Source organism: Felis catus, chromosome F1, assembly GCF_018350175.1.
Source record: "Felis catus isolate Fca126 chromosome F1, F.catus_Fca126_mat1.0, whole genome shotgun sequence".
NCBI classification, from domain to species: domain Eukaryota; kingdom Metazoa; phylum Chordata; class Mammalia; order Carnivora; family Felidae; genus Felis; species Felis catus.
The window spans coordinates 13648765-13660907 of NC_058384.1; the positions used below are offsets into that span (position 1 = coordinate 13648765).

Below are 12143 nucleotides of genomic sequence, written 5' to 3' on the forward strand. Positions count from 1 at the left end.
ACTTTGGCCTTAAACTAAAAGTTCTCATACCAACTGGCAAACCACTGTAGTGGAATCGACCTTTCTGATTTATAGTTTTATTGCTTATGGCTCCAATTCTTTGGTTTTTTAAAAAAAAATTTTAACGTTTATTCATTTTTGAGAGACAGAGTATGAGTGGGGGAAGGGGCAGAGAGAGGGAGACACAGAATGTGAAGCAGTCTCCAGGCTCTGAGCTGTCAGCACAGAGCCTGACATGGGGCTCAAATTCACAAGCTGTGAGATGCTTAATCGACAGCTTACTAGGCACCCCGTCCAATTCTTTGGTTTTAAAAATGCATATTGTGGAGTGCTTGGGTGGCTTGGTTGAGTGTCCAACTCTTAATTTTGGCTCAGATCGTGATCTCATGATTCGTGGGATCCAGCCCTTTGTCGGGCCCTGTGCTGACAGTATGGAGACTGCTTAGGATTCTCTCTCTGCTCCCATCCCCCCCATCCCGTCTTTTTCTCTCACAAAATAAATAAATAAAAACTTCAAAAAACCCCTGTTAACTGCATATTCTTTTATACCAGTTAGGTACATTAAGTGATAGTTTGTCCTTTTGATAGAATTATCATTCAATTCATTTATATACCATCTTGTGTATTTGATGTATATTTTTTTCTGGTGTAGTAGGTACTGTAAAACATGAAAACAAGAGCAGGTCATAAGCATATGAAAGCACATGTTTACTCTGTATTCTTGTGGCCTAATAAGTTGATTCTTTGTCTGTATTTCTCACTGCAGAGTACACCCAGTGTGTATTTTAATAACCTCTTTTGAGAAAAGAGTATGTACTGAAGGGCATATTTTATTTCACTTCTTTCTTTTTAAGGAATAGGAAGAAAGATACATCCCCTTTACTGCAGTGATTTTGAAGACTGCTTGCATATTAGAATCAGCTGAGGAATTTTTTTCAAACAAAGGATTGATGCCCAGGCCCCACCTTGAAACCACAGATACTGACATATTTTAAGTCCCAGGTGATTCCAGTGTGCAGCAAGGATTAAGAACCATGGCTTAGAATATATCTGCTTTTAATAAATCAGCAAATCCTAAACTTGTGTGTGTCTCAGCATCGCCTGAGGACTGGGTAAAACTGAATGCTAGGCCCCATCCTCAGGGTTGGATTTGGCAGGTCTGGGTTGGGGCCTGAGAATTTGCATTTCTGGTAAGTTGTACATGATGGTTGAGAACCCCTGTGCCAATAGTTGGAGACAGGGACGCTGTTGAGAAAGATGGATGTAGATGCAGGTGGGCTTGTAGGTTTGCCCCTGTGTTTGAGGAGTTTCTTAAAATGTTGTTTTGTCTATGATGTAGGCATGTGAGGGTCTCCACTAACAGTGTGGCAGGGAGTAGTTGAGAGGTTTAAGGTGTTAAACTGCCATTAAATGAGAGTGAAAGAACAAGTTGACTGTTTCTCTTTTTTTCCTTTTTAAATTTATTATTACTATTATTTATTTATTTATTTATTTATTTATTTATTTATTTATTTTGAGAGAGAGAGAGAGAGAGAGAGAGAGAGCGAGCAAGCACAGGGGAGGGGCAAAGGAAGGGACACATTGAGCTGAAATCAAGAGTTAAGACGCTCAACCCACTGAACCACCCAGTCGCCACTGACTTTTTTTCTTGATATATCAGTTACTTTTTCTTACCTGAAGAGAGATCTCTTTGAATCTTAATTTCATCATCTAGTAAATATGCACTGCCCCTTTTTTTGTTTTTGTCATTGTAGATGAATGTATGTTTTCCCTACATCTTTGTTCATGGTATTGGTGAAAATATGTCAACACGATAGGTTCTGGGAGTACAGCTCTTTACACCATCATCATCATTAGCACCTTAGGAATGGAATGAATTGTATGCATTCTTACATATATGGTAGCAGATAGCAAGCTATTTATATATCATGTAGTTCTTTTGGTTGCCGGTGAGTCCTTTTCACAATTTATATCAAGGAGAGCTTGTTTGCTAAGTGTATACCTGGAGAGCTAACTGGTTATCTACAGTTACATGGGGAGGAGGTGGCATGATATAATGGACTGACCCAGAAGCCTTGATTTCAAATCCAATCCCATTTACCTGTGAACATCAGTTTCTTCATCTGTAAAATCAGGATACTTACTATAGTATACAGTTAGTTGTTAGCCTGAAATGAAATAATGTGAAAATTTTTGGTAAATTCTATAGAACTATACATATATTGAATGTGGTGGTTGATATACCTGTAACACCACACCTCTGCATGTGATGTTGATTCTACAGTTGGCAAATGTAAAACCAGTAGGCAAAATGATCTTTATGATGTTAGAGTCTGCATAGGCATTCCTTGATTTGGAATACTTTTTGCATGATGTATGTATCTATTCTCTGTGCTACAGTTCTCAGTGCTTTTAGCTATTGTTGGGTGTAGGGTTTGGGGGTAGAATTGGCCATCTTATGCCCTACTTCCACCCTAACCACTTAAAGACATATTTAAATATAAAACAAAACCATAAGGTTGATATGTGTGAACTCCATGAAATGGAAGGAAAATAGTATAAGCAATTTGTGTATTTTTCGTGTTTATTAATAGACTGGTTTTTAGTTAAGGCACACACAAGATTAGGATATATTAGCCCCAAAGATGAAATTCTTTTTGTTTGTATATGAGTGTTCATAAAAATACTATTTTCTTCTAATAACTTCTTTTATATAGAGAGACTTGTTTTGACAAGTTCACACCACTTCTTGAACATTAAATCCATAGCCATGAAATAGAATACTGTTTTTATGTACCTTAGGTTTATGAGGAAATGTTTGCAGAGAAAATAGAATGTTTCTTTTATTCTAAATTGTTAAATTACTGTAGTTTTTTCAGACACATACTGCCTGAAAACAGAGGCATGCAATTTAGAGAAATGATGGTAATCCTTGTATCATATTTACATTCCATATGTATGAACTGATGCCTGTCGTCTCAAGCCTATTAAATTGAATAGTTTTGTTTATTAAATAGAAAGACAGTCTCCATAGATTTACTGTAGTTGAACTATTCATTTCAGTATGGATTAAAATTTTTCTTTTTCTTCTTCTTTTTTTTTTTTTTTTTTTTAAGTAGGCTCCATACCCAACATGGGGCTCGAACTCATGATCCTGAGATCGCATAGCATGTGCTGTCAGCTGAGCTAGCCGGGAGCCTCTGGATTAAAACTCTTATTCTGATACAGTTCAGTGATTATAAACCACTAATGTGTTAACTGAAGGCAGGACAGTTTACTTTGATTGATACGGTTGTGTGTTCTTGGAATTTGACAGTATTGAAGGAGTGTGTGAAATTATTATTATTAAGTTTGTTTATTTTGAGAGAGCATGAGCACGCAGGAGGGGGAGAGAGAGTGAAAGAGAATCCCAAGCAGGCTACTTACTATCAGTGCAGAGCCCAGTGCAGGGCTTGATCTCATGAATCGTGAGATCGTGACCTGAGCCAAAACCAAGCTGGGTGCCTAACCAACTGAGCCAACCAACTGAGCCAACTGAGCTGGGTGCCTAACCAATTGAGCCAACCAGGTGTCCTGAAATTATTGTTGATATGAGTTATTGAAGATTGATTTCATTTCTCAGTGTTTTTATTTTTCAGAATTTCTGGGAACATTTGAATTTACTGAGAGTTTCTTAAAGTAAGCTAGCTAATAAATTCTAAAATTTTCCTCACTTTTCATTTTTATGTGTGTCTTAAAGGTTTGAAGGGGTGTGGCAGGAGGTTTTGGACTCGATGAGTTTCCACCGAAATGTCGGAGAAGTCAGGCCAGAGCACAAAAGCAAAGGATGGGAAAAAGTATGCAACACTCAGTTTATTTAATACTTACAAGGGTAAATCTTTAGAAACTCAGAAAACCACAGGTGAGTAAAAACAAGTGGCATATTTTTATGATTTTCATGGTTTTGTTTTATTACCGTGATTGATATTCTGGAGCTATTCCTGTTAGGAGCTAGGACAAACCCATGTTTATGCAGCACTCTGTACATTAGACTTTGTGTATGTGTTCATTTTTCAGGGGAAAAATTAATCTTACAGCTGAAAATTTATAAGTGTTTTAAAATATGTTTTTTAGTTTCTTATTTGTTGTCAGCAGACAATAAGTAGAACTGTGTGGTTCCAAAGGGGAATCTCGTTCAATGAGATTGGTAGGCATAGAATTAGTGGGTATTTACCACCACTTTTAGTTACGGAATAAAGACAGTCCTGGGGTGATTTGTTTGTTTCTTGATAACTTGAACCCAGTGTTTACAGTGAAAGGTGAAAACTGGACGTTACATATGTATGGTACGTTAGCAGTATTCATTATGAATGAGAAGTTAGCGTATTCTAAATATGTACTAAATTTGGGGTTTAAAATAGATTCCCTGAAAAGATGACAAGACATGTTTTCACCCATGTTTTTCCTTTTCATAGTAAATAGGGTTGGTTGTTAAACTGTTTAAATCATCTTTTCAGTAACTCGATAGTTTAATATTTCTACCGTGGGTTATGTTGCTGGCATGTGGCTTAGTTTTAAAATTCTTAGAGAAAGACAGATATCACATGATTTCACTCATATGTGGAATTTGAGGAACTTAACAGATGATCATAGAGGAAGGGAAGGAAAAATAAGATGTAAACAGAGAGAGGCAAACCATAGGAGACTAATTTTTAAAGGTTTTGTTTTTAAAGTTTGTTTATTTATTTTGAGAGAGAGAGAGCACCAGTGCGAGAGGAGCAGGAGGAAGGTTGGGGGGTGGGGGGCAGGTGCAGAGGATTCAAAGCAGGCTCTGGGCTGAGAGCAGATAGTCCGATACAGGGCTAGAACTCAAAACCTGTGAGATCATGACCTGAGCTGAAGGCAGATACTATGTTTAACCAACTGAGCCACCCAGGCACCTCCAAACTATACAGTTTGGAGATGTATAGTACAGAGAACAAACTCAGAGATTGATGAGAGTGGGGAAAATGGGTGATGGGCATTAAGGAAGGCACTTTTGGGATGAGCACTGGGTGTCATATGTAAGTGACGAATCACTGGATTCTACTCCTGAAGCCAAGAGTACATGGTATGTTAACTAACTTGAGAATGAATGAATGAAGTTCATATTTTAAAATATTAGGAAATAATAGTTCAAGATTTCATTAATTCCTGTTGTCTTTCTATATAGTTTTAAGAATAAATTGAGCGATAAAATAGATGTTCTAAGAAAGTTGATGTTATTGATCTTTAGTTGCAGCTCGACATGGATTACAGAGTCTCGGAAAAGTTGGTATTTCACGGCGTATGCCTCCACCTGCTAACCTCCCAAGTCTCAAAGCAGAAAACAAAGGCAATGACCCTAATGTGAACATTGTACCTAAAGATGGCACAGGATGGGCATCAAAACAAGAACAGCATGAAGAAGAAAAGTGAGTCAAACTCAACTAAAGAATGAAACTATTCCCCTTTCTTTAGAGAACTTCTCTTGTCTTGTCTTGTCTTGTCTTGTCTTGTCTTGTCTTGTCTTCTAAGATTTTATTTCTAAGTGATCTCCACACCCAGCATGGGTCTCAGACCCACAGCCCTGAGATCAAGAGTCGAATACTCCACCGACTCCAGCCAGCCAGGTGCCCTGGAGAGAGCTTCTATTTGCGTTCGTTCTGCGTGCTAGACGTTATGCTACGTGTATTAGATACCTCATGCCATCTAAAATCTTTTACATAGCCAACTTTTGGTGAATTTGTTTTTTAAAGAAAGTTTTATTCATTTTTTAAAGTTTATTTATTTTGAGAGAGAGAGCGTGTGTGCACAGGTGAGGAAGGGGCAGAGAAAGGGGAGAGAGAGAATTCCCAGCGGGCTCCGAGCTGTCAGCCCAGAGCCCGATGCAGGGCCCTGTCACTGTGAGATCATGACCTGAGCCAAGATCAAGAGTTGGATGCTTAACCAACTCAACCACCCAGGCTCCCATGATGAATTTGTTTTTGTGAGAATATTTAGGGGCAGTGTTTCCATGTGTCAGTGTAGAACAACAGATGACAGAATTGCTAATCACAACTCTTCTTACGTACCGTGTCAGGCGCCCTCAAACCCCCACCATATCTGGCATTCTCCGAATATAATTAGGAGTTGATTCTGTTAAATAATTTCCATGATACTAAGAATTCCTGTCTGCCTGGTTCACTGAAACTATACCTGATGCACATTTTTAAGTGCTCAAGTAATGTTATTTGAACGAATAAAGAATTAGCAGGAAGGCTATGATAGAATTAATAATGACCTTATTCAATGCATGTTTAGCATTCTGTGTTTCAGGGATTATGCAGGGCTCTTAAGTTTATTGAATGACCAAGTGAAGTAGTGGTAATTTGGAAAAATAATACAAGCAATTGGGTACTTGGTGCTTTTTGTCTGTATCTGTTATCAAATTTTTGTATTCCTATATGGGGAACTTTATATAGTAAATTTGACTTTACTTGGATAAAGCTTGTCAAAGACATTGTTCTCTGTTTCTTAGTTGTAGAATTATTTTGTAGTAGCAAGTTAGTTACGGGTCTCAGTATACCAGAAATATATTGCATCTGTTAAGTTTCTTAACTACTATCTTTTTTATTTTCAAGCATTAACTCATTATAATTATTGAATAAAACTGTAGATTGTTTAAAGATACCTTTTACTCAAAGGGATGTACCAGGCAGGTTGCTGTTACTGCTTCCGGTAACATTAATAAGTACAGTGGTGAACCTGTTGACTGCCAGATGGAGAGTTTGCTTAGACTTAGCACTGGTCAAGTCCACCAGTCCAGACAGTATGTATGCTATAATGTTATTTCTAATTATATATAAATGTAGACTTTTTCAAAACAGACTTTTGGTAGCTATGCTCAATAATGAGTGTTCCCTTTTTTTTTTTTTTTTTTTTTTTTTTTGCAAAATTAAAAACAAGCTGTCTTCTTGGGTTATTAAGAGATAGACATGAAAGGGGATGAAAATAGCTATACTTTATTTAAAAGAATGCTGCAGAGGAAAAGCATATGTGGGAAATGCACCTATGAGTAAATATGTAGCCAAAACCATCTATACACAGATTTACTATAAATACAATATTTATTTTATTTGAACATACAATATCTGAAATAATGGATTCATGTTTTTTTTAAGAACACCAGAAGTTCCACCAGCACAGCCAAAACCTGGGGTTGCAGCTCCCCCAGAAGTAGCACCTGCTCCCAAATCTTGGGCCAGTAACAAGCAAGGTGGGCAAGGAGATGGTAAGTGGACATTAGCTGAGGAAACTGGCTAGGTTTGATGGTTACTGAACAGCCATGCAGGAGATAAGGGGTGGATTATTATGTTTTGGCAGGGGTGGAGAACATTGTTGAAGGATATACTCTGGCCCTAAAAAGGGTCTTTTTTTCAGCTCTTGGGGTAGTTAAGTTTCAGTGCCAAAACCCATGTATGAACCAATGATAGGAATTTAAAAGGGAGTCTTTAAAATCCCCTCTGTCCCACATTGTTTTATCTTTACCCTAGTACCTTTAGCTCTTTAAGGCATAAAAGGACCCAGACACTGTGTAGGTTGCTATAAACCATATTCATCACCACGTGTGCCCCATTACCTCTTCTATTTCAAACATGCTGCTCCCGATTCCATGGTAGAGAAGAGCTAGACAGTTTCCATAAAGCACAGTAACAGTAATACTCCCCCCACTTAGGAATGATGGACTCCCCAGAAAAATTTAAATTTTCCACTTGCAAACCAGGAAACATCTATAAAGCATTGTATGGGAACCTATCCAGGCCCTTAAACTAATACAATCAGATCTTTTAATTTATAGAAGTGTATAAATAGGCAAGTAGGCAGGTAGATGGATGGATGGATGGGTGAATGGGTGACTAGGAAGGTTGCAACCAGTATCTCAGTTGTAAATTCAGTGAAGGCATTTTAGCCTCACAGTGAATAGTTGCAGTGTTTGTTTATATATTCTATTTCAGTAATATTATTTGAACTGATTCTTAGAGTTACTAGTAAAGGAATTTCACTTTTTGAAAATGTGAGGAGTCATAATGAAAGAGAAACAGGAGTGACACTGCTTACTCGCCTCGTCGTCTTTAATGAGTTCTGAACAGTGTCTGGCAGAATCTTTTCTTAAAGTTTTATCTCCTCATGGCTGTTCATTAACTTTCCAAGGGATTCTAATTCTAAATAAACTTTAACGTTTTATGGATATAAACAGTCATCATTGAAAAGTGGAATAATTTATCAGAGAAAAGCAGAGAACTCTACCCTGGGAGGGTGTTTCCATTATCTTGAGTATAAGTGTTACACTTAATGTTTTGAAAAAATCTGTAGGAATCCAGGTGAATAGTCATTTTCAGCAAGAATTTCCCAGCCTACAGGCAGCTGGAGATCAGGAAAAAAAAGAAAAAGAAACGAATGATGACAACTATGGACCTGGACCCAGTTTACGTCCACCAAGTAAGAATACTTTCTATTTAATAAAAATGGTGAATGAGATGATATTTGTGTTTTATTTAATGATCTAATTTCCTGCCCAATATTATTGTTCTATGTGACTTGCCTATTTTGAAAGACAGACAGTAACTGCTATCATTCCGGTGTGGTTTTCACATACACAGCATTCGTAGAACTCAAGACCTCAAGTTTGGGGGTGGGGGTGGGGAGAGAACTTAAGTTTGGAGATGTACATCTTGGGCCTCACACCCAACCCACTAAATCAAAAATCTGCATTTTAACAAGATGCCTGGATGAGTTCTTTGCACATTAATAATGGTCATTTTTACAGTAGTAAAAATTTTGGACCAACCTCCCTAATATGCAAATATTTATTTATAAATTATATCCATTTATTTACTACTCTATTAATATTCAAGGATCCCTTGTTTTCTGAACTCAAAGCAGAGAACCAAATAAATTTGGATAGTGAGAAATAGTTGTGTACATTATAAAGCAAAAACTAAAAATAGAAATATAAAATCCTTGAGATTTTTAAATGAATTGTATTAGTTTCCAATTGTCATTACCAAATATATCAAAGAATTCTGTATACATGGGGAGGTTTTTCTTTTCACTGATGGTTACAAATCTATATTTCTGATAACCTGATATATTTCATACTTCTTATGGCTCATTTCTTGTCTGGTTGGGTAAATCATCTTATTTTTTTTTCTTTTTTAATTTTTTTTAATATATGAAATTTATTGTCAAATTGGTTTCCATACAATACCCAGTGCTCATCACAAAAGGTGCCCTCCTCAATACCCACCCCCCACCCTCCCCTCCCTCCCACCCCCCATCAACCCTCAGTTTGTTCTCAGTTTTTAACAGTCTCTTATGCTTTGGCTCTCTCCCACTCTAACCTCTTTTTTTTTTTTTTTTTCTTCCCTTCCCCCATGGGTTTCTGTTAAGTTTCTTAGGATCCACATAAGAGTGAAACCATATGGTATCTGTCTTTCTCTGTATGGCTTATTTCACTTAGTATCACAATCTCCAGTTCCATCCACGTTGCTACAAAAGGCCATATTTCATTTTTTCTCATTGCCACGTAGTATTCCATTGTGTATATAAACCACAATTTCTTTATCCATTCATCAGTTGATGGACATTTAGGCTCTTTCCATAATTTGGCTATTGTTGAGAGTGCTGCTATAAACATTGGGGTCCAAGTGCCCCTATGCATCAGCACTCCTGTATCCCTTGGGTAAATTCCTAGCAGTGCTATTGCTGGGTCATAGGGTAGGTCTATTTTTAATTTTCTGAGGAACCTCCACACTGCTTTCCAGAGCGGCTGCACCAATTTGCATTCCCACCAACAGTGCAAGAGGGTTCCCGTTTCTCCACATCCTCTCCAGCATCTATAGTCTCCTGATTTGTTCATTTTGGCCACTCTGACTGGCGTGAGGTGATATCTGAGTGTGGTTTTGATTTGTATTTCCCTGATAAGGAGCGACGCTGAACATCTTTTCATGTGCCTGTTGGCCATCCGGATGTCTTCTTTAGAGAAGTGTCTTTTCATGTTTTCTGCCCATTTCTTCACTGGGTTATTTGTTTTTCAGGTGTGGAGTTTGGTGAGCTCTTTATAGATTTTGGATACTAGCCCTTTGTCCGATATGTCATTTGCAAATATCTTTTCCCATTCCGTTGGTTGCCTTTTAGTTTTGTTGGTTGTTTCCTTTGCTGTGCAGAAGCTTTTTATCTTCATAAGGTCCCAGTAATTCACTTTTGCTTTTAATTCCCTTGCCTTTGAGGATGTGTCGAGTAAGAGATTGCTACTGCTGAAGTCAGAGAGGTCTTTTCCTGCTTTCTCCTCTAGGGTTTTGATGGTTTCCTGTCTCACATTCAGGTCCTTTATCCATTTTAAGTTTATTTTTGTGAATGGTGTGAGAAAGTGGTCTCGTTTCAACCTTCTGCCTGTTGCTGTCCAGTTCTCCCAGCACCATTTGTTAAAGAGACTGTCTTTTTTCCATTGGATGTTCTTTCCTGCTTTGTCAAAGATGAGTTGGCCATACGTTTGTGGGTCTAGTTCTGTGGTTTCTATTCTATTCCATTGGTCTATGTGTCTGTTTTTGTGCCAATACCATGCTGTCTTGATGATTACAGCTTTGTAGTAGAGGCTAAAGTCTGGGATTGTGATGCCTCCTGCTTTGGTCTTCTTCAAAATTACTTTGGCTATTAGGGGCCTTTTGTGGTTCCATATGAATTTTAGGATTGCTTGTTCTAGTTTCGAGAAGAATGCTGGTGCAATTTTGATTGGGATTGCACTGAATGTGTAGATAGCTTTCGGTGGTATTGACATTTTGACAATATTTATTCTTCCAATCCATGAGCAGGGAATGTCTTTCCATTTCTTTATATCTTCTTCAATTACCTTCATGAGCTTTCTATAGTTTTCAGCATACAGATCTTGTACATCTTTGGTTAGATTTATTCCTAGGTATTTTATGCTTCTTGGTGCAATTATGAATGGGATCAGTTTCTTTATTTGTCTTTCTGTTGCTTCATTGTTAGTGTATAAGAATGCAACTGATTTCTGTACATTGATTTTGTATCCTGCAACTTTGCTGAATTCCTGTATCAGTTATAGCAGACTTTTGGTGGAGTCTATCGGATTTTCCATGTATAATATCATGTCATCTGCAAAAAGGGAAAGCTTGACTTCATCTTTGCCAATTTTGATGCCTTTGATTTCCTTTTGTTGTCTGATTGCTGATGCTAGAACTTCCAGCACTATGTTAAACAACAGCGGTGAGAGTGGGCATCCCTGTCGTGTTCCTGATCTCAGGGAAAAAGCTCTCAGTTTTTCCCCGTTGAGGATGATGTTAGCTGTGGGCTTTTCATAAATGGCTTTTATGATCTTTAAGTATGTTCCTTCTATCGTGAAATCATCTTATTTTTAATTGCTGTTATGTAATTGATGCATTTCTATTAGAAATAGATGTGTTAGCTTTAGTGTTTTCTTGTTCAGTTGATTTTCACCAGTTATCTGTTGCTGAATAATAAATCTGGCAGCTTGAAACAAGAAACTGAACTGGACTTAACTTCACACAGTATCTGAGGGTCAGGAATCTGGGAGCTGCTTAGCCAGGAGTTCTAGCTCAGGACCTCTGTCAAGAAAGTTGCAGTGAAGCTATCATCTGATGCTGACTTGACATGGCTACTGTCCCATGCTCACTCACGATGCCTCTTTTGTATGTGGGCTGCTTAGAGTGTTGCTTCCCTGGATAAAGACAGATGTGACTATTCCCACTCAGGATGGAAGCCCAGTTTTTAATAACTTAATCTCATAAGAGACACATCATCACTTTTGCTTTATTCTGTAGTGACACAGACCAGTTCTGGTACACTGTCAGGGAGGACTACACAGGGTGTGAATACCAGGAGATAGAAAGGCATTTTGGACATTTTGGAGGCTACCTACCAAACACTGTAGTCACTGAGTTCCTTGGGCACATGTAACTAGCCATAGTAGACAAAAAACAAATTTGAGCATTACTGTAACTATAGAACTCCCCTTCCCTCAGGGCACCTCAGATCCAACAGTGATTTTAATCTCTATCTCACATATCTGTAAAGCTTAATAGAGAAGTTCTAATATTTTCTTCCCCATCCCCAGTATTTGCTTT

General features: G+C 37.8%; 1 protein-coding gene across 4 annotated transcripts in view; it reads left to right on the forward strand.

Moving 5' to 3' along the window:
* Positions 1 to 12143, forward strand: part of PRRC2C (proline rich coiled-coil 2C) — a 96976-nt gene that overhangs the window by 20982 nt on the left and 63851 nt on the right. For 2 of the 4 annotated variants that reach the window (XM_045049203.1, XM_045049205.1), the window contains exons 2-5: positions 3740 to 3901; positions 5255 to 5432; positions 7161 to 7270; positions 8353 to 8478. In XM_045049203.1, the coding sequence (XP_044905138.1) occupies positions 3790 to 3901; positions 5255 to 5432; positions 7161 to 7270; positions 8353 to 8478 (526 nt within the window). In that variant the 5' untranslated portion in view covers positions 3740 to 3789. The remainder of the gene's footprint in view (positions 1 to 3739; positions 3902 to 5254; positions 5433 to 7160; positions 7271 to 8352; positions 8479 to 12143) is intronic. The other 2 variants (XM_045049204.1, XM_006942701.5) reach the window with 1 other exon arrangement.